The 25,372-nt window shown below is 47.8% G+C and overlaps 1 protein-coding gene across 5 annotated transcripts in view; it reads right to left on the reverse strand.

The window, feature by feature from the left end:
* Positions 1 to 461: 461 nt before the first annotated feature.
* MKNK1 (MAPK interacting serine/threonine kinase 1) overlaps positions 462 to 25,372 on the reverse strand; it is a 53,729-nt gene continuing 28,818 nt past the window's right edge. Inside the window, exons 4-15 of one of the 5 annotated variants that reach the window (XM_057542899.1) lie at positions 25,240 to 25,346; positions 22,966 to 23,067; positions 20,471 to 20,568; positions 17,647 to 17,726; positions 16,014 to 16,087; positions 13,844 to 13,948; positions 10,702 to 10,757; positions 7,577 to 7,672; positions 5,257 to 5,451; positions 4,414 to 4,578; positions 3,127 to 3,170; positions 462 to 1,767 (exon numbers count right to left, since the gene is read on the reverse strand). In XM_057542899.1, the coding sequence (XP_057398882.1) occupies positions 1,533 to 1,767; positions 3,127 to 3,170; positions 4,414 to 4,578; positions 5,257 to 5,451; positions 7,577 to 7,672; positions 10,702 to 10,757; positions 13,844 to 13,948; positions 16,014 to 16,087; positions 17,647 to 17,726; positions 20,471 to 20,568; positions 22,966 to 23,067; positions 25,240 to 25,255 (1,266 nt within the window). In that variant the 5' untranslated portion in view covers positions 25,256 to 25,346 and the 3' untranslated portion in view covers positions 462 to 1,532. Of the gene's footprint in view, positions 1,768 to 2,778; positions 2,937 to 3,126; positions 3,171 to 4,413; positions 4,579 to 5,256; positions 5,452 to 7,576; positions 7,673 to 10,701; positions 10,758 to 13,843; positions 13,949 to 16,013; positions 16,088 to 17,646; positions 17,727 to 20,470; positions 20,569 to 22,965; positions 23,068 to 25,239; positions 25,347 to 25,372 lie in introns of those variants that run through there. The other 4 variants (XM_057542894.1, XM_057542908.1, XM_057542912.1 and 1 more) reach the window with 4 other exon arrangements.

Here is a 25,372-nt window from a genome sequence, read left to right on the forward strand (position 1 = left end):
CCAACTCTGGCAGGACAACCACAGTCCCAGGCACACGATGGAGCCTCAAGAAAGGCTTAGTGCTGCTTCAGACAGACGGGACTCTGCTCCACTTGGGTGGGTGGGCTGGGCTGGGTACAGGGCACGCCTGTTAAAGTGCTTTTTGAAGCCAGCTTGCGTGATGGTTGCTGACACGGCCTCTTCCACTGGATAGGGAGAGCCTAAAAGGCAGAGGCTGTTTCCCACTTATCTCTGGGTCCTGGCACAGAAAAGGAGATCGACAAATGTTTGATGAATTTCATTTCCTCACCTAAAAAAGAGAAGCAATGATCTCTCCTTCACCTTGTGTTATGGATCCTCTGAAGTGCTATATTCAGAGGTCTCGACAAGGGGCACCCCCACTCGGCTGGACCCAGCCCCTCTCTAGAAGGCCTGTCTCCTCCTCAGGGTTGCAGGTAAAGAAAGGACCACCAGGAAGGCACTAGAATTTAAAACAGTTTTATTAAAATAAGCACAATGCATAATAGCATCCTTGTGTTGTAAAAACATCTGACATATGCAAATCGATTTTCTTAGATAACTAAGCAGCTCAGCTGATGCTCAGCTATCAGCTCCCCAGCAGAAGGCACCACATGGCTCAGACCAGGGTGGCTGGGCAGCCTCCGGACTGGCTCCACAGCAGGCACAGAGCTCCTCAGTGCCCCAGACCTGCGCTGCCCTCCACACCGGGCTCGAGGAAGGAAGCAGCAGACACACTGGTCTCTAAGTCACTCATCATCTGAACAGCTTAAAACCAGTTAGAGTAATAGGAAATAGCTCATTAAAACCTTCCAAATGCATGGAAGTTCAGGAGAGAAGAGTGAACCCTAAGAGCTCTGGAAAGTCCATGGGCTCACAGTGGGAGTTTAAAGTCTCATCTTTGTCGGAAGAGCACGGTTAGAAAAAATGCCAAATATTGTAAAAAAAACGAAATGATACTGACTTTAGCAGCAATCCCAAACAAGGAAGAGGATGATAAATGACGGACACATTTTGGTCATGGCAAAGAAAGATTATGTGCTTCTCTGCGCTATCGACTGGAAGACTGATCTGGCTTCCTGAATGCAGAAGGCTCCCTGCCCTTCCCTGAATTGAGGGGATGGCTTCGCTCAGCCAAGGGGGAGGACGTCCGGAGGACAGAGGAAGGTGGAAGGACCGCCAGAGGGGGGTGACAGTGCAGAGAGAGGGAAGAGCCTCTGTCAACTGACGCTTCTCAAGGCTGGCTCCCTGAAGGCCGCAGCCCCAGCCAGTGAGAGCGGGCTGGATCCTCGATCCGCAGGCGGGTGAGCAGGTGGGCAGGAGCCCAGTAAAGAGATGTCCCTGCCGCAGGCGATTATGCAAAGTGACAAGTGATAGCTTCCCTTTCAAAGACAACCCCTTCGGAAAAAGCTTTTTCCTTGAGGACTCTGGGGAAAGGAGGACGAGAGCCTCTGGGGATGAAAAGGCCTGGATGCAGCCGCAGAGCAGGCCCCTCACAGGTTTCCAGTGGGGCAAGGCCTGGGGCCCGGAGTGGGTCAGAGCGCTGTGGGTGTCGGGCTCAGTTGCGTGTCTCCACTGCGGCCTGCCTGGGCCAGCGCCCTCCGGCGGGCCAGGCGTGACTTGGAGGGAGGGGAAAGCTTCACGGAGCAGAGGCCCTCAGCCAGCACCTCTGACTCCTTCGCCAGTTCATTCTCCTCGTGCTGAGACAGCTGGCGGTTAAGGGCGATGGCCTCGGCCGCAAAGAGCGTCAGGTCCATTGTGCTGCTATTTCTGCAGGGATCGGGGGAGCAGAGAAGAGAGGGAGGCAGGGCTCAGCGGGGTCCGCCAGCCAGCTCCTCGACACCCGCACCAGTTGCTGCAGTTCTATGCTCCCACTGGATTTTTCTGAGCTGGCACAGGCTGCTCTCTGAAGAAGTTCTTGCATGGGTTTGGAATCTGACTTCACTGGGGCTGGAAAGGCTTTGAGCCTCAAGGACAGTCTCTGGACTTAGGAGTTGGGACAAACACCGCCTTCCATACAGAGCCCCCTCTTCTGAGCCCTGCACACGCTCTACCAGAGGAAGGGTCACGGCACTTGAAACTCACCCATGTACATCCCTCTCCCCCGTCAGGACAGGGGGCTCCAAGAGCAGGGGCTGTGCCTTTACGTCTGTGTCCCCAGAACCCAGCTCAGGGCTAGCATGTAACGGGCACTCTGGGTTTGCTGAATCAGTTTTCTCAGGTGGATCTGAGGTTTGGAGCCTCAAGGCATCTGGATGCAGCTCTAGAGAATCAGGGAGGAACCCAAGCTGGGCCCAAATGAACTGTGACTATAAAGGTGTAATACTTCCCTGTTTAACTCCCAGAAACTGGCCAGGAGGTTGGTTCCCAGAGGGCTTCCCATGAGGCTTTACTTAGCCCTGGCCCTTGGGGAATAGGGAGTGCTCACTGGGAACATGATCTAGTGTTAAAAGGCACTAGAGTCAAACACATCTGGGTTCAAAGTCCCACTCCCTAGGCTACCGTGTAGCCTTGAGTAAGTTAACTTGATTTATCTATTCCTCAGTTTTCTCATCTATAAAATGGGGCAATAGGAGCACCTCTCTTTTAAATGTATCGTAAAGCTTATGAGATTCAATATATGTAAAGCCCTTAGTACGATACCTGGCGGGTGGTTAAGTATTTCCTGTACAGTGGCCATTATTATTGTTTGTCTAGTAGTGTATATGACACTTGGTCCCTCTGCCTTACAAGGCCCCAGGTTCCTGCTACTTTCACCAACCCGCAGCAGTAGAAGGAAACCTTGGTATGCTTCGGGCTGTAAATAGTGATTTCCAGTTAGGATTCATGTGGATCCACAAAACAGGTTTTCCTCCTGCAAATAGCCTAAGGCGGGATCTTAAAGATGCTGGGGCAGGGGAAGCCATCCAGGTGGAAGAAGAGAAGAGAGGGAGCCAGACCTAGTGTAGAGGGAGACAAGGAAGAGGAGTGAGGAGAGGGAGGCCAGGAGCCCATTCAGGAAGAGGATACCTGAGCCTAGAGATGGGCTCCCCGTCCCCCACGGGGGGATGGGCCCCAGTGTGGCTGAGAGCTTGAGGGGAAAGTCAAAGCCAAATGAGGAAGGGCGTGGAGTGCAGCAGGAGCATTTACCTCTGGAGGACTTGCGGCGTGGGGAGTCCCCTTTCTGGAGCTTGCTAGAACGGGAAGGACAGATGTGTGGGTAAGCGCTGCTCCCTCTTTCGAGAGCTGCCCCCACCCAAGCCAGCGGAGTGGGTAGGTTACTAGAGGCTCGGGCCCAGCACAGGGACTTGCCCATGCGTGCTTGCAGGGTCAGACCTTCCAAGGAGACAGAAAGCAAGGTACAGCCCCCAATCCAGCTGCCTCTGCATGGAGAGCCCTCTCTTTACCTGGCAAAGTCCTAATCACCCTCCGAGACCCAGCTCCAGGGTCACTTCCCCCATGAGACAGTCCCCCTTCCTTGCTGCCCCCCAACCCCTGTCCCAAGCAGAGGTGGGTCCTTGTCCTTTGGTGCCCTGAACGCTTTTGATAACACCTTTGTCATACTATCCTATCATTCATTCCCTTGGTTCCCTCTCCCCATCAGAACATGAAGACAGGGCTTGGTTCTCGCTCCTCCCACTACTGCCAGTGTCTGGCATGTGGTAAGCGCTCAGCGGTGCAGCACTTGGGTGGCTGCAGCAGCTCTTGGGTGGCTGGGAATCAGCCACTTGGAGACCCACGGATTGGGTTCCCACCTGTAACGGGCTGGCAACGCTTGCTTCCTTCCACTGTCAGGGCCACTGAGGCTGGCTAGGGACTGGCAGACCAAGGAGACACAGTAAATCACAGGAGGTCTGGCAGACCCCTTGGAGGGACAGAGGTTTGGTATCATGATTAACTGAGGAGGATGGTTAAAAATGTTTTCTAGTGAAGACTTGGAGCCTTCCTTTGGGGAAAACACCAGCCTTTGCCTTTCAGGAAAGCTGCAGCCAGACCCCAGCAGCACAAGGGGAACCTATGAGCCCCCAATGCAGCCGCACAGCAAGCAGGGTGGGAAGGCCTTGTTTCTGCGCGCTCTCAGCTAACGAAATTTCTGTATTAGGGGATGGTGCTACCATCCAGGCTGCTCCCTCTGCTGTGTGCCTCTGCCAATAGTGGGACGCACACGGAGAATCTCCCAGAGGCCTCTTCCATTCCAGGGGGCATGGGCCGCCTGGGGCTTAGTCTGTGGCCAAGGTTAGAGCCGAGTCAGTGATATCTGTAAGGCGCTCGGTGTGGGGTTAGGTCAGGGGTCAGTTCAGTTCTACGTGCACAGGGGTTGAAGCTGCCATCCGGCTCCCTCCAGCTGAGATCAGCCCCCGGGGTGTGAGAGCTTCCTCATGCCTTGCTGCAGCCCTGAAGAGGTGGACGCCCCCACCCCCCCAACCAGTCACTCACCCCCTGCACCCACGGGTGCTGCAGAACTTGGGCGGCACTCAGTCTCTGTTTCGCGTCTCGAACCAGGAGCTTGGAGATGAGGTCTTTGGCCTCGTTGGAGATATGAGCCCAGTCCTTGTCAGGAAACTCATACTTGCCTTCCTGGATGCTCTCAAACAGCTTGTTCTAGGTAAAGAAGATTCCTAGTGAGGCCACACTGGCCAGGGGATGGGCAGGATTTGCCTGTCATGGTCTGATCACGTGGGTCCAATCGACCTCAGCTGCACCTGCAGCTAGTGGCCTGGGTATTTCCCAGACTAGGGCCCCTTCCCCAACCCCCACCCTCCCCTAAATCATCCAACCACACAGAATGACCTGGGTGGGTGGGATGGCGATGCTACTTGGAGGGCCAGGTGGGTGATGAGTGAGGAATGTCCACTACAGAACAATGCCCAATTCCTCGGCCCTTCATCCAGGGCCCTCCATCCAGATAACCGGGCTCATCTCCCGCCACCAGCATCCTTATCCTTCCTCTTCCTCCCTCGACATACACCGCTGTTTCAAACCTCCTATCTTTGCTCGTGCTGTTCCTTCTACTTGCATTTCTTGCATCTCTTCCCCTCCTGGAGGGGGCCAGACTCCTCCTTTGAGACTCACTCAGCTCAGGAATGATCTTCTCTAACAATCCTCCCCTGAACTCCTCTCTGGGCTGAGGGCCTGATGATCTCCATCTCACCTGGTGGCTGCTCTTGGACTGAGAGGGAAGGGCATGATACACCCCATTCCAGATCAGGTACAATCACCAAGCCCAGTCCTGCTTGGCCTCCCCCAGCCGCCTGACCTCCCAGCAGGCCCTGTGCTCACCTGGCACACTGTGCAGACCTCTCCCCGGTCCCAGCCACAGTCGGCTCCGCAGTGACCCACAAAGGGCGGGTAGCCACTCAGCATGATGTAGAGGACCACACCCAGGCTCCACAGGTCACAGCGCTTGTCGTAAAAAGTGGCCTCATCCGTGAAGACTTCTACCACCTCAGGGGCCATATATTCTGCAGAGCCACACTGGGCGGGGCCAGAGGTGGAGAGGGGGAAATGGCAGAGAAGAGAGAGGCTTAGTCACAGGCAGGGGACCGTAACGGGACTTGAGCAAGAGGATGGAGTTGCAGAGTAAGAAGCTGTCGAGAAAGTGAGCCAGAGAGCTTGACTGGTGCCACGCAGGCACGTAGAAAAGCTGGGCCACTGGACATGTGTAAACTGAGTCCTATCATTCCCCACAATCCACCGGACGAGTTAGCTCCAGGTCACCTTCTTACCTTCTCAGGTCCTTCGCCAGTAGGCAGAGACCCTTGGTCAAGAAGCTCCAGGAATCTCTCCCTGCCCTGGCTCTCTGTAAACAGTCACTCAATGAGCAGGTACGTCAATGTACCAGGAGCACAGCTCTTGGGAGGAGATCCAATTCCATAAAGCAAGGATTTCTTTCTTTTTTTAAAAAATTTATTTATTTATTTATTTATTTATGGCTGAGTTGGGTCTTTGTTGCTGCGCACGGGCTTTTCTCTAGTTGCGGCGAGTGGGGGCTACTCTTGGTTGCGGTGCGCGGGCTTCTCATTGCGGTGGCTTCTCTTGTTGCGGAGCACAGGCTCCAGGCATGTGGGCTTCAGTACTTGTGGCTCACGGGCTCTGGAGTGCAGGCTCAGTAGTTGTGGCACACGGGCTTAGTTGCTCTGTGGCATGTGGGATCTTCCTGGACCAGGGATCAAACCTGTGTCCCCTGCACTGGCAGGTGGATTCTTAACCACTGCGCCACCAGGGAAGCCCAGCAAGGATTTCTTAAAGTGAAGTCCTGCCAAGCTTCCCTGCTAGCTTTGAGCATGGAAGAATAAGAATTTAGAATTAAGAGATCATCAAAGCTAGGAGAGCTCTTAGAACAAAGCTGATTTCCTCACTTCTCCCATTTATGGATGGGAAAACCAAGGACTAGAATGCGACAGGGATTTGTTCAAGCACATCCGTGGCAAACCCAGGTCAAGAATCCAGGATTCCTTCCTCCCATACTTGCATGGAAGACTGCTGATAAAAACAAAACAAACTCTTTTTGCTTCCCTCTTCATTATTTCAGGCTCACCAGGAGGCAACCCTCCCCACAGCCCTGCAACATACACAACTAATTGGATGGGAAGATGGTGAGTGGAGAAAGGAGGTTTTCTTTGTTATTGGCAATTAGAGTTAATGACTTTGAGAATAAGGTAGCTCAGTGTAGTAGAAGCTAATACAGAGACATCTCTAATAATGTTGCTTAGAATGAGACATGGGCATATTTAAAAACGTCTTAAAAAAAGATTATTAGGGACTTCCCTGGTGGCGCAGTGGTTAAGAATCCGCCTGCCAATGCAGGGGACATGGGTTTGAGCCCTGGTCCAGGAAGATCCCACATGTCGCAGAGCAACTAAGCTCGTGCGCCGCAACTGCTGAGCCTGCGTGCTGCAACTACTGAGCCTGCGTGCTGCAACGAAGAGTAGCCCCTGGCTTGTCGCAACTTGAGAAAGCCCGCGCACAGCAACGAAGGCCCAATTCAGCCAAAAAAAAATTAGGAAAACTCACTTTTGAAGCGTGCAAATCTCAAAAGAATTATAATAATTATAGTATATCCAGTATGTACAGGAGATGTCTTAGGAAGAAATAGCTCCCAGCAGCACCATCTGAGCAGGAAATGGGAAGTGAGAGAAGCAACAGGATAACTCAGCCAGGCCCTTACGTGCAAAGACCTCTCAGTTCTTGCCACAGAGGCCACACTCCTAACCTTCACTGTAAGGTGGACGCGCCCCGACTCCGCCATGGGAATGGGAGCTGTCCACACGCTCATATGCAAAAGCGTGGGCCTGAGAGTAGTGTCTGTCTTCACTTGGGTCAGGAGTCAGGGCTCAGCCTGTTATTATGGATATAATTCGTCTCCTCATGAGCAGTGGACCCACCCCAAACTGAAAGCTCTAATGTCAGTTCCACTAGCACCTAAGCAGGGGTGGGGTGGGGGATGGGGGTGGTTGTCAAGATAGGAAGTGAGGCCAAACAACAACTCAGGCAGCAGCAGATACACTCGGTTTCCCTTCCTTAGCCCTCTGTTCTGGTCTGCAGAGCATTAGGGACAGGAGCTCAGAAGGAGAGGGCACAGGTGCCCAGCCATACATACTGGAGTGGTCAGCTCTGGTGTGGTTATGGGGGTGCAGGAGTTGTTCAGTTTCACCCCACTGCCCAAGTCAAAGTCACAGATTTTCACCGGAGACACCTGAAAAGGAAAGCAGGAAGCAAAGTTACAAATAGGAGCAGCCAAAGGGCGTGAGGAGACAGCGTGACTATGTGGGTACACTGCCACAGTGTGGCTGCCACACTGAAGCCCAGCTTCACCTGGCAGTCATGTTCCCTCTTCTTGAGTGAACTAGAAATCGCCTGAGGATTTGTCCTAAGGTGTCCTCTTCTCCATGCTCCTTCCTTATTTCCCGACTAGGAGAAAATGTGTGCACTACATGGGGTCAGACTGTGGTTGTGAACTTCGTATAAGACAAGGAGCAAACCTATGGAACTCTTGCCAACAATGTAGGTTGCAACTCAGAAGTTAGAGAAGTTAGCACGTATTCCTGAAAGACTCCTTGTAGCTCACTCACTGCAGGGCAAAGGAGTTTTGCATAAAACCCTTGAGCACCTCAGGTGGCTTAGGGTGACCAACCTGTCTTTGCTTACTTGGGGTTTTGTTGGGTTTAAGCACGGAAAAGTCCTGCATTCCAGGAAATCCCTTAGGCCCGAGCAAACTGGGATGGCTGGTCACTCTAGGCAGCATCAACATAGCAGCCCAGTCCACTGGGACTAGATGCTGCACCCGAGACTGCAGAGAGCGTGAGTCATCTCTGGAGCCGAGCAGGAGGCGCTGTGTGCATGCATGAGAACAGCCTGCGTGGTGGAGTAGCACAGCGAGCGAGTCAAAAAAAAAAAAGTGCTAGTCACCATTCGCCATTTACCTGCTGCAGCTCCCACCTCTGTTTCTTTCCTCCCTCCCTTTTCTCTGCCTTACATTCTAGCTTTCTTCTTCTCTTTTTCACTTAGCTTCTCTTTTTCATTGTGGTTAAAATACATATAACATAAACATGCCATTTTAACCATTTTCAAGTGTACAATTCAGTAGCATTATTACATTCATACTGTTGGGCAACCATTACCAGTATTTTTCCAAAACTGTCACATCACATCAAACAGAAACTCTACCCATTAAGCAATAACTCCCCATTCCCCTGCTCTCCAGCCCCAGTAACATTTAATCTACTTTTCGTCTCTATGAATTTGCCTATTCCAGATATTTCATATAAGTGGAATCACACAAAATTTGTCCTTTTGTGTCTGGCTTATTTCATTTAGCATACTGGTTTCAAGGTTCATCCATGTGGTAGCACGCGTCAGAACTTCACTCTGTTTTACGGCTGAACAATATTCCATTATATGGATATACCACATTTTGTTCACCCATTCATCTGCTGATGGACACTTGGGCTGTTTCCAGCTTTGGCTATTATGACTAGTGCTGCTATGAACACTGATGTTCAGGTCTCTGTCTTTAACTCTTTTGGGTATATACACAGGTGTGGAATTGCTGAGTGCTATGGTAATGCTATGCTTAGCTTTTTGAGGAACTGCCAAACTGTCTTCCACAGTGGCTGAACTGCTTTACATTCCCACCAGTGATGGGGAAGAGTCCCAATTTCCCCACATCCTCATCAACACTTCTTATTTTCTATTTTCTGTATTGTAACTATCCCAGTAGGTGTGACATGGTATCTCACTGTGGTTTTGATTTGCATTTCCCTGATGACTAAGGATGTTGAACATCTTTTCGTGTTCTTACTGGCCATTTGCATACCTTCTTTGCAGAAATGTCTTTTCAAGCCCTGTGCCCATTTTTAAATTAAGTTGTCTTTTTGATATTGAGTTTTAGAAGTTCTTTATATATTTTGGATATTAAACCCTTATCAGACATATGATTTGCAAATATTTTCTCCCATTCTGTGGGTTGTTTTTTCACTTTCTTGATGATGCCTTTTTACACTCAGTCTCTCTTAATTTTAACGTCAGCCATAAAAAAGGGGAACAAATCTGTGTCATGAAGATCAAATGAAACAAAGGACATGAAAGTACACTGTAAACCAGAGACACTATGACAGAGTAGTTCAGAGCACCAGTGGAGTCTGGGGTCAGACTACCTTAGTTTTAATCTCTACTACTTATCAGCTGAGTGACTTTGGGCAAGTTTCTAAATCTATCTAAGCTTCAGTTTCCTTATCCTCATAAAATGAATATAATAATAGTGTCCGCCTCATGAGATTTTATAAATACTAGATAAAAGAAGTGTAAGTGCCTGGTACAATGTTAAGTGCTCAAGAAATGTTAAACATAATTATTAATAATAACCATAGTGATAATCGTGATAAATTATAAAGTTTTATGCCAGAGCCACTGACAGGAAGTCACAAGATTTATTTGAGTGAATACATTTCTATTCCCCACAAAAGCATTGTAAGTAGCAGGCTGACTCACATGTTCCCTCACAGCCACTCCTTATTTATGAGCTCTCCCCTAATCCAGACCAAGACACGTGTGTCATGTATATGCACATGTATACACACACAGCTAGGAATGTGGGCCATCAAAACCACCTGGGCCTAAGTCCCTCCTAACAAACAAAGACTTTGTCAAATTCATACATGCTATGAAGATGCAAACACTTCCATTTACTAGTAGGTTAAGATAAAGATTAAAATAGGTTGCATTTGTTCAACACCAAGTAAAAATGTCTTCTTTTTAATGGGCACCTTTGGAAATAAAAATGGAAGCAGAAACCCTTTTCAAGAACTTGCTTCCTAATTATCACTTCTAGTGGTGGACACCGGCAGGCATATATACCATAACATAAACATCATTTACAGGCAGAGATTTGCTTGATGTAAGATGGAGTTGCTGTCTGACTCACATCTACTGCTCTAAAGGTAGGTGCATTGGATTAGAAAACATTCATTTTGTGCAGGTCTCATATATTTTACAAACACTCAGGTTTAAGCCAATCTGCTGATAAAGAGCACAGAAGGGCCAAGGATTAGCCCTACTTGGGATGTAGAAACACTACACGTTAGGTATAATATTCTCATGTGCCTATAATAATCAGTTCAACTTGGTACCTGAGGCCGAGAGAGCTGCTAATGATTTACATTGAAAGTAAGGGTGGCTTCCCTGAGTCAGTATGAACTGTGACATCCCAAATCAGGCCCTAAGTACCTTTTCTGGAGATTCACACAATATATTTTCTGGCTTCAGATCACGGTGAGCAATGCCTGAAATGACAAAGAGCAAAGAAAACGGTTAACATATGCACTTGATTATCAAACATTCCACACACAATTAATTTTTTCCAAATGCTGTTGTTTGCAGATTAATTCCCAATTATGGTACATTAAAAAATCAACGAGCTGCAGGAGGCAGAAGTAACCAGAAACACAGACCAAAAGCACAGTTGATTCTGCAAGTTCTTTTGAAGCGGAAGCTTTAGAAGTCAGTCAGGGATAAGAAGGGCTAAATGAATCCCAGCCAGCCTACCTCTCAGCACTGCACTGACAACCCAGAATAAGCAGCCTAATACGAAGCACAGCAAAGAGCCCTGCAAACAGCGATGCTTGGAACAGCAGTGAAGAAATAATTAGTGCCTTGTTTAAGAGCATCTCAGGGGGCTGGGACTGCTCTACCTCATTTCTTCTTGTGTGGCTGAATCAAAAAAAAATGATTCCTTCCGTGGGACTCCCTGAATGTTCAGAGGATGAAGCATTAGTTAATAAGTCTCCCAAAGCTTGTCTGGTTCCTTTCTCACCTGCTCTGCATGTCCAAGACAGTCCTGCCAGAAGCTCAGCAAGGACTGCTTTGGCCTGAGGGTGCTGTTCTTAAGAGAAACCTCTCCTGTATTTTGGTCAGACCTCCTTGAAGGAGACTGCGGATTTACAGCCTACCCCGTGAGGCATTAAAAGTTGCTGACCTGGCCAAGAAGGCACCTGGGGGCAAACCCCTTCTAACCAAAGACAGGGACAAAGAACCAACTCATGGCCATGGTGTTCTAGTGGTGGACACAGAAATCTCCCGTTCCTTTTTCCTCCTGCAGAGTGTACGGCGCAGAGATAGAGGGCTGTAAAGTCAAGCAAAAGCCAAACGGCTACTGCTTGGAAGTACTGGGAAGCAGCAGAGGATTCGTGGAATAATGGGGAAAAGCAGACTCTGCTTCACTACAACTCCCTTGCTGATCAACTTCTCAGGCAGCTCTCTAGATCCCCAGCAGGAGGCACTTCACTAGGGAAGAAGAACCTGAGCTCCAGCAGGCTAAGTAACTTCATCAGTCACCTAATTGAATGAGAACCCAGAGCGACTACGTCCAGGCTGCACAAATTGAGCTGGGCTGCAGCTCGCCGCGCTAAAAGTGAAAGATATTTTCCATTACAGCAAGTGCTCCCACAGAAGGATCACGAGCCACATGTGGAGCCTTACTCTCCAAATAGGTGCCGATGGCCCCGTTGTCCCCCGGCCTGCGAACTGAGAGCCAGGCCGTAATAGTGGGCCTGCCTCAGTGAGCACACCAGCCATCGAACTGCTCCAGTTCATTTCCCAGAGGTTGAGCTGCAGTACGTCCAGCATTTAAAAGTATGGAGCTTGTTTCAGGCTGACCCATTCTAACCCAATTCATCTTTCCAGCATGAAGTTATTTAGAAAACAGCCAAATTCAGCTGCAAATTGTTTTTCATCACCGCCAACTTCTAGTCACATGGGCAGCTGGCCAGCTAGATGTTAACTAGCATTTCAGAACTCCTAAGACACCACCAGCCTCTGTTCCCTGTAGTGCATTCTGGTAAAAAAAAAAACACAAAAAAACCCGCCTTTACCCCCCTCCAAGGTATGGATCTTATAAAAAGTGTGACCCAGTTTTGCAATCTACAGAGGCGGCTTGGGGAGCAGTTGTAAATCTCTGTCAGGCAGGTGTTACGTACATGCATCCCAGCTTTCAGAAACAGAACTACTGCTATTCATCATGCTGTGCAAAGTACAGACACTCCCTTCTAGGAATTTTCATCCCATGTGCAAGTCAGGCCCCCAACCTGGGCAGCGTCAGCATGGAGCGCTCTCCTCAGCCACTGGAGGAAGCGAGGTGGACTGGTGAACCTCCCCTCCGGCACATGCCTCACCAGTCTGCACGGTTATCACTGGCACATAGCGGGATGCGGGAGCAGCATGCCTGCAAGTGGACCTGAGCGCTCACAAACGATGAGGCTGGCCAACGTCCATGGAAGTGAAGGGAGCAGAACTAAGCCTCAGGGCATGCGCTCCACCCCCATGCCCGCCAGGCAGAGTGCGTAATTTTAAGGGAATCAGTATGCGGAGTAAAAATGCCTTCTGCCTGGCGGGGGAGGAGGGTGGAGGAAATGTTACTGAAGAACCACTATGTGCCGGGCACTATGCTCCACCTATATATGTATATGTTATAAGTATACAACACATACGCAAGAGACACACAATTATGTAAGCGAATCAATATATATAAAAGGCCCAGGATAGTGCCTGGCACATAACAAGCGCTACGTAAGTGTTAGCTACTGTTGATGATGTCATTATTATCTCTCTTAATTCTCACCATAGCTCTAGGAGGTAGGCATTGTTACTGAGAGAGCACACAGCTGGTAAAAAGGTGAAGCCAGAATTCATTTTTGCCATGGCACTGCTGTTAGGCAAATTTTAAAAACATATGTAATAGTCAAACATATTTCAAGAAATGCAAAAACATATCATTTGCAAAAATATTTAATTTACTACAAAAGTTCTAGCTAAGGAACTGTAAACTGAAGTGTAATTCAAACAACAGCAGCTTGCTATTTACACAATGTTCAACAGATACGTCAAACTCACCATGTTAATAGAAAAATGCATTTCCCATTTATTGTGAACAAGATATAAAACTACACGTATACTACCATGCCAATTTTGAAAAGAGAGATACAGGTGATATATTTTAAAAGACTAGACTGAATAATACCCAAATATTTATACTAGAGTCTAGGTCATATTATGCATGATTTTTGCATTCTTCATTAGTAAAGGAAAAGATCATTCACATACACACACTCAGACATACCTTGTTCAACATGAAATTCATTTTTTTTTACTCCTTGCTCTTTCTCCTGTATCCCTATCCTGCTTAATAGCTCCACATCTACCCACCATTCACATCAGAGATCTAGAAGCCACCCTGGCCTGCCCCCTCACCCTCCTGGGTGGGCCTGCTAGCTGTACCAGCTCCTGGCCCAGCCCTCTACCTGGCCTGCCCCTCTCCCTTGGTCCTCAGAGGCAACCAGCCCAATCCACCCACCACAGCCAAGGCCTGGCTAACCTTTGGTATGCAGAAAGTCAAGGGCTGCGGCAACATCCTGCACCACTCGGCTGGCTTCTCGCTCGTTGAAGTGCTTCTGCTTCTGGATGTGGGTCAGGATGGAGCCTGGAGAGCAGAGGGACACAGAAGAATGCCTTTCAGGCTCTAGTAAGTGTAACTTCTCAGAGGCCAAGTTTTCAAAAGTTTGGGGTGGGGACATAGGCTTATTCATCGCTAAATGTCCAGCACCAGTGTGGTACCTGGCACAGAGCAGGTACCAGCACAAAACTGGACCAAACAGAACTGGAAGCCTATCTTCTGTACCTGTCTATGATGAGCACAGAAGGGAGAGAGAATACCATTTAAGTGACCAAAAAATATTAATGCCACTGGGGCAGATTCGGCTTCTGAAATCGAAAAGAACTAAAAGTGAATCCACACGGGGTTGGGGGCCTCTCTAGAGGAACTTTTCCTCCCTTGCATCTGATCTCAGTCCAAACAAAAGCAGATGCCTTCAAATGGAAAAGCCACACCTTTACACGTTATGTAAAGGTCTAGTAAAAGGGAAAAAAATGGCTTTCCCCCCGAACTTTCCCATTTATTATTATTATTGTTATTATTATTATTATTTTGTTGGCAATGGCTAACATTTACTGGGTAGTTAACTATATACCAAGCACTATGTGATACTCTTTAAATAGATTATCTTATCCTCACTGCAATTGTACAAGATGTACAAAATAGAGTCATCCCCATTACACAGCTATAGATGGGGAACCTGAAGCCAAAAAAGGTTAAGCAATTTGCTCAAGATCATACACCAGGAAGTGGTGGCATCATCAGGACCCAAGCCCAGTAAGTCAGGTCTCGGAGCCTGTGCAGACTTCTCCTCATCAGGACCTATGGTCTGACTCCTGGGGGGATGGGTTTTCCTGAGCCAACCACACACTCTCTTTACCCGCTGAGTCGGCCCTCAGTAGAGCTGCGCTCTAAGTGATACAGTTACTGATGACCCTGGCTGCATCAAGCATCTCAGATAGGTAATTCACGGTGCTAGTGTGGTTGGGAGGGGTGGGGTAGACACAGGCACGAACATATGGCTTGGCTCCATGTGGTCTGTGCTCACCACTGGAAGCCAGTATTTTTGGGCAGAAGGTGTCATCTCTGTATCCTAAAAATGGCACATGTTTACTTATTATCTCTGGTTTTTGTCATGGGGAGGGGATGAAAGATCTTTCACTTGCCAGATTAAATAATCAAAGGATCCCAACATGCTGTGGAACATTCTGAGAAAACTGGCTCTTGGCTAGGTCTCAGGCTTGCTCTACTGTAGTGAGTCTCTTATTTTCAAATTTGTTAAAAGGGAGAGTGGCGAGTAATACTCTACACACTTCTAAGATAGCCCCCAGCATACCCAATTGTTACAGCTGACATTTATTGAACCCTTAGCGCCTACGGGGCACTGAGCTAAGCATTTCACATGAATTATCTCATTTAATCTTCACAGTGTCCCAGTGCTGTCATTATCCTTATTTACAGATATAGAGAATACTGTTGGGAAAGACTATGTGACTTGCTCAAGGTCACACAGCTAGTAAGTGATGGAGCTCCCTTAACCACCAAACCCCTCCGTGTAGCCCTCCACTAGGCTCCAGACATCCTCCCTAACCTTCACCTTGCAAATGCTTCCTAGGGCTGGGTGAGTGATGGGGAGAGAAAGGGCTTCTCTATGTCAGAAAAGCAACTTAAATATATATGCCGGTGATCATGTGTGTGGGTGATGGTGGTGATGGCCGAGAATGGCATCTGTCCATCTGAAGGATGGCACCTTCTGGTGAGCCTTTTTAGACTTCACAGTGAATGCAAGAGCTCCCACCCCATAACTAACTTCATTAAATAGTGAATGTGTCAAAACAATGGATTGATAAATTGATGACTAAATGTATCTATATATGAGTCCTATTATAATGAGAAGGCATTTATAGACGTCCACACAGGTGACATTCTGAGTTCTGCAAAATGCTAATTACATCCTTCCCTCCGGCCTCCCTTCTCCCAAATCAAGGGCAGTTTTAAGTCCTTCATCCTTTTTATTAGCTTGACTCGTTTTAGAAGTCTCTGGGATTCATGATGGATGATCACCGCCCTGGGTCTTAATCAGAAGTCCAAACACATACTCAACAGTAAGTACCTCCTTGCAATTTCTCAAAGACCAAGTAAAACCTTGTGTCGTCTTCAAAGAACTCAATCAGCTCCAAAATGTTCCTTAAATAGGGAAAATAGTATTATATATTGAAGCCCACTTACAAATACACAATGAAAAAAAAACAAAAACAAAAACCAATGCCCTGTAACAGGGCAGAAATCAACTTGAAATCAGAATGCTTATTAAAGCCCCATGTTTGAGAAGTAGCCAATGGTGTTAGCAAGATTCAGGTCACCTTATCTTTCCATAATGTTTAGTCTCTGGTGTTTTCACCAAGTCTGTGCTGTCAAACCCCAACCCTAAAACCCACTAGGTAGAGTTATAAAAAAGTCCCGGTCACATTAAACTGAATAAAATCTGCAGCCGACTGGAAGCAATTGCGGCTAATAACACTGAATAGTAGGTGTGTGTCCTGGAGGCAAGCAGCAAATAATTACCTGCCCTCCCTCTTGCCCATAAATCACGGGGCAGTATTTACATTGCCTGGAGAAAATGGAAACATCTGTCAAATAGACTTGGGGCCTAACGTGGGCACCGCTAGACCCTAACTGCTAAGCGCTACTTAATGAAACGGCCGCGTTCCCGGCCACTGTAGCACTTGTGGCCTTCCCCGGTGAGCACTCTCTGCCTGCCTGAGCATTACTGCGCTCTGCCAACAAGGTCGTCTTGTAACTCAGTAGGGAAGCCACCAGCCTGGATATTGGAGGTGTTGGGGGCTTTTTTTCTTTTAAAGAACGAAATAAACCAAGTAGAGTCTGTAATGCTGAACTCAGAAGCTGCAGGGCTGAAAATAAAAATCTGTCCCTCATAAAAAATGCTGACCATTTTGGGAGACACCGGGCGTTTACTAGCAAAAAGGTGTCCGAATAAGATGGCCAAATGGCCTAATTTGAAAGAAGATTGTAGAGGCAGTGCCTGGAGTTAAATCAACAGCAGCCCCCTTCCTCCAAGCTTAATGACAAAGCCATCAATACTGGCCACTGGCTCCCTGCTGACCCTGCCATGGAGAGAGAGGGGGGAGCAGCGTCTTAGAGGTCACCCTGATTTAAAGCCACAATGGGAGAGCCATTCATTTGGAGAGGGTGGTGAGTAGACTAAGACGGGGCTAGAGACCACCTTGGCCCAGTTATCAAGCAACGAGTGTTAAACAAGGTTTCAGGACCCTTAGTAGAAGCTGCACGTATGTAAATATGCGAGGAACAGAAAACAGCGCAAATAGTCTTAACAGTTCTCATCATCCTCATCTATTAACTAAAGCAGGTCCCTACAGATTTCTACTAGGCAACACTCAGTGAGCCTGCTTTCCACAGGCGCTTGAAAGAAATAAAACCCCATTTTTTCCCAAGCAGCCACTGATTCAGATTGCTTGCTCTTCTAACTTGCATAAATTCCTGATATGTACAGTATTTCAGCCTAAATAGAAGACAGCTTCTTTGCTGCTGCTGCTTCTCCTCTCTCTTTCTCTCTCTAAACATTGAAAGATGGAAGGAGTTATACACAGTTGTGGGGGAAAGAGTGAGAGCTAACTGCTGGGGTCAGGAGATGGTAAGAATAACTTCCTTTTATGCAGCCAAGCATCCCCCCAGAGAAGCAGCAAGTAACCCAACACTATACTCACTTGTTTCCTTGACACTGATACAGCGTCTCCACCTCCCGAAATACCCTACTCCGACTGTGTCCTGCATGTTTTTCAATGATCTGTGTGAAAAATAAAATCTGTCATATACACCCACCTGGTCAAAACACCCCTCAGCGGGTGCCCTCTGGGAGAGTGCAAGGCCAAATTCAGCCCAAATCCAGTTTCAAGCGCAAGTCTGGAGTAGGCCTTGTGGCTCTGTCAGCAAAGCAACCAACAGGCCCCAGGGCTTTCTAGCCCACCTGGGCTTGTTTGACTCTGGCCAAGTACATCACCATCGAAGCCTGTGAAGTTGCTACCCGCAGCCGCCCAGGGGAGACCGAGGCAGCCAGCAAGACAAAGAACCAGCTCTGCCAAGCTCCTACCCTGAAGGCATCTCTCTCTGCTTTAAGGGTAAGAATTTACAAGCTCTACTAAAGGATCTTCTAGTGCTGGAGGAAGAGCAAGGGGAATAAGGGATACAGTGAAGAGGAACTAAAGCCCCAAGGCCCAGCTCAGATGCCACCTCTGCAATTCTTCTGAGAATCTACCTTTGGCAGGCACCGTATTAAGTCATTTAGGTACATAATCTCAGTTAATCCTTAAACCTTACAATCCCGAAAGATAGGCAGAGGTAAAACATTTTGCCCCCATCTCTGGTAAGTGGCAGGGCTGCAATTCAAGCCCAGAGCTGCCTCCAAAGCCCTTGCTGTCCTATACCTGCTTATATCCTACACAGCTTTTTCTCACAGAACCTAGAGGCTCTGTCTCTCCTATGATATTGTGGGCTGCTCCCTCTCCCCACCTGTACCTGGAGATGCTTGGCAAGTACTGACTGAAGGAATGGGGGAGCCAACAGCTGAGCAGGTGGTTTACACAGGGACTGGCTGACTGTGCACATCTCTACAGACCCATCCAGAGCCCCAGACCGTTGCTAGTAGAGCCTGTGGGCAAGTCTTCTGCAGAACTGGCTCTGCCTTATAGTCCCATGTGCGGAGTGGGCAGACATCCGGTTCCTTCATTCCAAGACTGCTGTCAAGGACACTTCACACTTCTCCAATATGCAGCAGCACAAACATCCACAATCGACTAATTTTCTAAATAAGTACACGTCTGTTAGTAGACCACTGGACCCATTTTCTGAGCTGTCAGAGAGGTGAGGTGCTGGGGCACAGAAGCTATTCAGCTCATTTGTTCACCAAGCAGATCAAAGTCAGGAAGAACTTTCTAGCAGGCAACTATTCAGCAATGGCATAATTTTCTCTGAGGAGGTAATGAGCTCCTGCTACCAGGGATGGGGGTGGCGGGTGCCAAACACGGAAAACTATGTGAAGAGTTACAGGGGAGGCTGAGGACCAGATTACCTTGAAATTCCATTCCAACCGTGAGACTCTAGGATTCATCAGTTGGATGCCTGTAGGGAAAGTCCTAATAAAACCAAGTACTGTGGAGTCAGGCTGGAGAAGTAGCCCATGTCTGGGGAGCTTTCAAAGAACAGAAGAGACGTGAGACATGGGCAGAACTGCTGAAACCAAAGAATTGCCAAGACCAGGTCTGGTGTTTGCCCAAAGATGCCACGGAGCATGAAGGAAGGGCAGCCTTGAAGAAATAGCTCTGTCATCCATAAATGTATTCACATCTTTGAAAATCAATTTACATTTGTGGTTTTTACCACACTTAGGCATATTTTTTAAAAAAAATTACTTGTAATTTATACTGATCTGTTTCCAACAAGGAATCGAGATATTGCTTTTGTTACCATATGAAGCAACACTCCAGCAAAAAGGGACATGGCTTAGCAGAAGCGTTCTCCTTTATAAATCCAGCTGGGACTAGGACTATGACCAGTTGGTTAAAAGAAGAAACATTTCTTTCAGGAGCCAGTTTGGCTGAGTTTGCCCATATGAGGCAGCACTTAGACCTGGTGGCTCCGGCAGATGATTTGAAAACTTTGCTGGACACCAGAATCACCCGGACAGCTTGTTAAAATTAATGTTGCTGGGGCCTACCCCTAGTTTCTGATTCAGGAGGTCTGGGATAGGGCCAGGTAATTTGTATTTCTAACAAGTTCCCAGGCCATGCCGGTACTGCTGGTGCAGGGACCACACTTTGAGAACCACTGCTCTAGATCCACCTCTTCTTCCATGTAGAGTCAGCAAACGGAAGCACAGAGGGATACGGTGAGCCACTCCACGGTCATGCAGCTGGAAGTCACCTCTCCTGCCACAAAGCCGAGTGCTCCGTCCTCATCACCACATTGCTGTACATCACTTGTAGAGCATCTTGTAATTTATAAAATGTTTCTACTTCTACCAGTTCATTTTTGTTTTCATCTTCATAACTACTCCATGAGACAGGAAGGACAGGTATTATTATCTTCATTCTAGAGATGCGGGAACTGAGGCTGAAAGAGGTTCAGTGACTTGCTCCAAGTCAAACAGTAGTAGTTTGTCAAAAGAGACATTCAGATAGGCCCTCTAATTCCAAATCTGACTGTCTGCTCCCTGAAGCTAACTTCATTCATTAGAGGCATTGTGCTAAGCACTTTACACATATTAACTTATTTAATCCTCATGACAATACTATATAGGTTCTGTTATTACACTCATTATACAGATGAGGAAAACTGAAAGACAAAGAGGTTAAGTAACTTGCCCAATGTTACACGGCAAGTAAGCAGAGAAACCAGCGAATCCAGTGAATCCAGCTTCAGAGCTCCCATTCTTATTAAGCCACTATATCACAGAATATAAAATTTATCTGGTTTAGGACAAGCTAAGACTGACTACCTGCAAAGTAAAGCCTGGCATCCAGATGAGACACTCACTTTGACAGCATACTCCTTGCCATTCTGCAGGCTCACGGCACCCTGAACTTTGGCATAGGCTCCCTCTCCAAGCAGCTCAGAGGTCAGTTTGTACGTATCTAGAGGTGAAATGGGTGAGAAGAATAACAGGATGAGTCACCCCTTTGCATAGAGTCACCCCTTTGCATAGAAGGAAAGAAGAGCTGTGTCACTTGGCTTCCCCAGTCTGACAGCGCAGGCGCACGAGGACTCCGCAGCTCTCAATGACGAGAGAGGCTAGTGCTCCCCGCCGCCTCGGGACTCGGCTTCACAACAACCAGGCCACATCGCTGAAGGATCTTGTTCCTCATTTTAGAGATGAGGTCAGTGAAAGAGGTTCAATTCGGCACATGCTTCCCGAGTACCTACTATGCGCCAGACGACATATTAGACTCACGATAGGGACACAGCGAGGAATAAAGTATAGTCCCTGCCCTTTGAGAGTCACGATCCAGTGGGGAAGACAGACACATACACAAGTGACCCCAGAATAAACCAGGCAGTGGTCAGCACTCTACTATCACAGAGGGACAAGACACAGTAAAAAAGAGTGGGGGAAGGGAAAGGTTAAATCTGTTCAGGGAGTCTGGGGGATCCTCACAGAAGGGGTGTGATTTGAATGGACATCATTCATTCATTTACTCATTTGTTGAGCACCTGCTATGTGCCCAGCTCTGTGCTAGGAACTGGTGATACAAAGGGGAATAAAGCACTGTTTTATTTTATACCACACACAATGGAAGTCGGAGGTTTTTGAGACATTTTCAGAAATCACCGACAGGAAATAGGAGACAGAAGTAAGATGCAAACGGATGCCCTGAGGTTTTTAGGGTGCTGAGTCACAGCGGTTCTAACACAGCAACAGGCTTGGGTGAAAGTATATTTTGGTGGCCTGCCCAAGGCCCGCTCCTCACAAAGAGCACAAGCTCTCTGACCCCCTTCCAAAGGAAGCCATAGCTCTATCATGGTCTCTGCCGAGGCCTCTCCTCCCTTGGTCTCCATTCGTCAGCTTTTTCCTCTTGAGGCAGCCTAGCATTTAAACCCACAGACTACTGAGCAGAATACTTTTAACCGTGAAATTAGATTTTATCACTCTTAGTCATGAGAAACCCCATAACTGCACAAGCCATCCTTGAATAACAGGAAATACTCTCGTGTTCATTGAAAGAGAAAGACCTGTTGATTTGGAAACTATTCTAAAAAACCTTGGGACTTTTGTTCATTCCCCAACCCCCTCTGCCATACACACACATCTAATGTTAAAGACAAACAGACAAAACCTACACTAAGCACCTTGTTGGTTCCATCAAGGTTTGGTCTCACAGCTGTTTGTAAGAAAGCACACTGCTGTTTGTAAGTATTTTAAATGACGTGTTTCTCTTACAATGGACACTTGGGTATTAGCCTTTGCATGTGTCAGGATAGGTTGGTAGCTGGAGGTCCAATATTCCTGACTCATAAAGGGCTTGTTTTTAGGACCACTCTACAAAACAGTCAATTCACTAGTATGTCTGCAGTGTTGGAAAGAGGGACCGTAAAGAGAAGCTATTTCAAGTTTCACAATGAAAGAAACAAAATAGATGATGGGGGCTCGGTCACTCCTAGGAGTAGCTACTTATCCTTTCAGTCCTTCGCAGGAGTGTCCAGTGAGTCACTTCATCCCATCTGGTGCCCAGTGATAACAGGACCAGCACTGAGCCTGGTGCCTCACACACACTGTTCAAAATGTTTGACGACTCAACATCGTGTCCCCTGAACACAACATGCACTATTAAAACAGAGTCAAACTCATCCAGCACAAGTAGTTGCAATCTCTATAAGCTGAATTCTCTGCTTATAGAAGACTGAAGTTTCTTTCCTTCTTTCTTTCTTTCCTCCTTCCTTCTTCCCTCCCTGCCTCCCTCCCTCCCTCTTTCTCTCTCTCTTTCTTTCTTTCTGCCGCGCCACGTGGTTTGTGGGATCTTAGTTCCCCAATCAGGGATTGAACCCTGGCGACGGCAGTGAAAGCACAGAGTCCTAACCACTGGACCGTAAGGGAATTCCCTAGAAGATTTCAGTTTCATTTGCAGCCATGGCCCTTGATGTTCCCTCTTCCTCTGACATGGCTGTTCTACCTCTCGGCAGCTCCTCCAAGACAAGCTGAGGGAAAGATCACATCTGAAAAGCGGTTGAAACATTCCAGGTGATCTCACTCCATGTGCAACTGTGACACATTGGCCTTTCTGTTCCCTGATGAAATGCTCAGACCATTCAGAGGAGGCTTGTGCACCATCCAAGAGCTTTTCCCATCCCTGCACTCTATCACCTCCTTCTGTAAACTCTCTCACCCCTATCTTTCACGCCTATCACACGGAGAACCATGAAGCTGGCTCTAAGATGATGCAGCCTATGACTTTTACCCCTGGGCTACCAGGACACTCCTCCCACGTCTGGGAAGCCACCAACCCAGCTCTAAGAGATCAAAGAGAGTGACCAACCTTCAAACTTTCCTGGCAAGGAGTCAGTGGTCCGGGCCTTCCGCTTCTTCTTCTTCCTCTTGTCACTTTCTGCAATGGGAATGGGTTCACTGCTGCCCATCTCTGGGAGAAAAGAGGAGATGGAAGGGAAATATCACTGGACTGATCAAGCGATAAGTTCACCCAAAAGGAAAAAAAGGAGGGGGGGACCCAGGAGCTTTACACTCACGTTTTTAAAATATCTATGAGGGCTATTTATCTGTTTTGACCCAAGAGGCAAAACTAAAAGCAAAACCATTATAGATCATTAACTGTGGAAAGGAACTCAGACAGATAGGCTAGATTAAAAGAGGATAGCAGAAGCCTGCTGTAACCAAGCTCATTAGCACATGGATTTAGATCTGCTCCCAAACTGAACAATGAATCCTTAAGCAGAATCCCACATGTGACATCCTCCTTCAGCCTCAGCACCAGAAAGGCAGGACCCAGGGAGCTTAAGCAGGAAGGGAGGTGGGTTTGTGGGGGGGGGGTCCATGCAAATGAAATCACATGCTGCTCAATAACATCCCTGTGGATGTGCATAGGGACTCAAAAGGCCCTCAGTGGAGGCTGCCTCTGTGACGGTACAACAGGGCAGGGGGTGGGTTTGAGGATGGCCCTAAATTCCTTCATGTCCAAGAGCACAGACTTGAGTGCCTGGGAGGCCAGCGCATACTCTCCCTCCTCAGCTCCTTATTTGAGAGGAGGCGGTAGGGTCCATTCAGAAGCCTGCAGTTGACGGGTCTACACCGGGTTGCTGGATGCAGTCATTTATTGCAAAAACATTATTATCTCTCTGGCAAGCACCTGGCTCCCCACCTTAAAGGGAGGATTTGTGAGGCAGACATTCAGACATTGGACAGATTGGGCAGGAAAGGGTGGGGACAGAAAGAATAAGCATGAAGACTGAGAGGGGGAAAGAGAAAAGGAGGAATAATGAACCAGCAGCCAATCATAGTCCTGTTTCTAAGACACTCGAGTAAGGGCCTTCCCATGTTAAAGATAAATTACTTATAGAACATGTCATGCCCTTGATCCAGAGTGGAGCCTTAATACTCTTCGCCTGCAGTTAGAAATAATAAGATTTCTCTGAAGTCTCTGGGTCTAAATCCCCACCAGGGTGATTAAACCTTTACATCCTTCTAAAATAGAGGCGGTCGAGCACTGATGGGGCATACAATGTGAGAGACTTTTAGACCAACCTTCAATAAACACAGGCTCTGGGTTGCTGGATTTTTTTTTCTGAGATTTTGAAATGGAAGCTGGCTCTTTGCCCACTGAGGGGAAAGGCCCACTCTCTTCTCAGAGGACCCCAGCTGAACATGATCAGAAAAATGGCAAGTCTGCTCAGGAAGATTGATTAGAGCCTATGCATGTCTACTGCACACTGTTCTCAGAAGCAAGTACACACAACCATTAGGAGAAAGCACACAGAACAATGGCATGTTTCAATACCACAATCCAGAACCTGGTTAAGCAGCCAAGTGTCTGACAGCTCAATTGAGGTGCATTCTTCCTCCCATTTTTAGGATCTGGTGACAGCAGACTTTCATTTACACTTTAGAGAAGATCAACATGTGGAGAAAAGGAATCCACAGAGGATCTCAAAGTATTACTCTAGCCAACAGCTTCAAGCACAAGATATACCTGGGGACTGCAACATGCTATGAATTCAAAGAACTGAACTTAAACATCAGCAGCCAAAGATCCACCCTCACCAAGGGAAATTAAAAGGAAAAAAGCTGCCCAACATAGTGAGAAATTCTACAGAAATAAAACACAGGGTCACTCATCTCCAGCCCCCCAGGAAAGGGGTACTGGCCATTGGGACAGCAGGCTGAGAAGGAGGGACCACTGTCCCTCTTGCCCTGCCCTTGAGTGCAGTCCAGGGGCACCCCTCCCCACCCCATCTATTTTCTCACCAGCACTGCGAGCTGAGTGCAGAGAGGACAGATTTGGGATTCACTTCTCTTCCTCCTTCCCCTGCGCACACTCTGAAGGAGGGCCGAAGGACGAGCAAAACAGCCCAAAGGCAGCAATGGAGAGGAGCAGCAAGACAGCTGGCGGTGTTACAGTTCATGGGGGACGCTCAGACATACTTATGACTCTAGCTAGAAAACCCCGTTAGCTGCAATTTATACTTGGTTTTCACCACAGCAGGGCTGAGGGAGCCTCTCATGGAAGAAGCATACCTCTGAGCACTGCCGCATACACGATATTAGATTTTATGGCTTCACACACAAAAAGATCGAGTACCTGGTCTATTCTGCATGGATTTCAATGGAAGAAGGTGCGCCAGAAGGGACAAATGGTTAAGACTTTCCTTGGAAACAGAACTTGTTGAAGGAGAGTTGTTTTTGAAACTAGGAAGAAAAAAATGTAGGAAGAC

The sequence above is a fragment of the Balaenoptera acutorostrata genome, chromosome 1, assembly GCF_949987535.1.
Source record: "Balaenoptera acutorostrata chromosome 1, mBalAcu1.1, whole genome shotgun sequence".
Lineage (NCBI taxonomy): Eukaryota > Metazoa > Chordata > Mammalia > Artiodactyla > Balaenopteridae > Balaenoptera > Balaenoptera acutorostrata.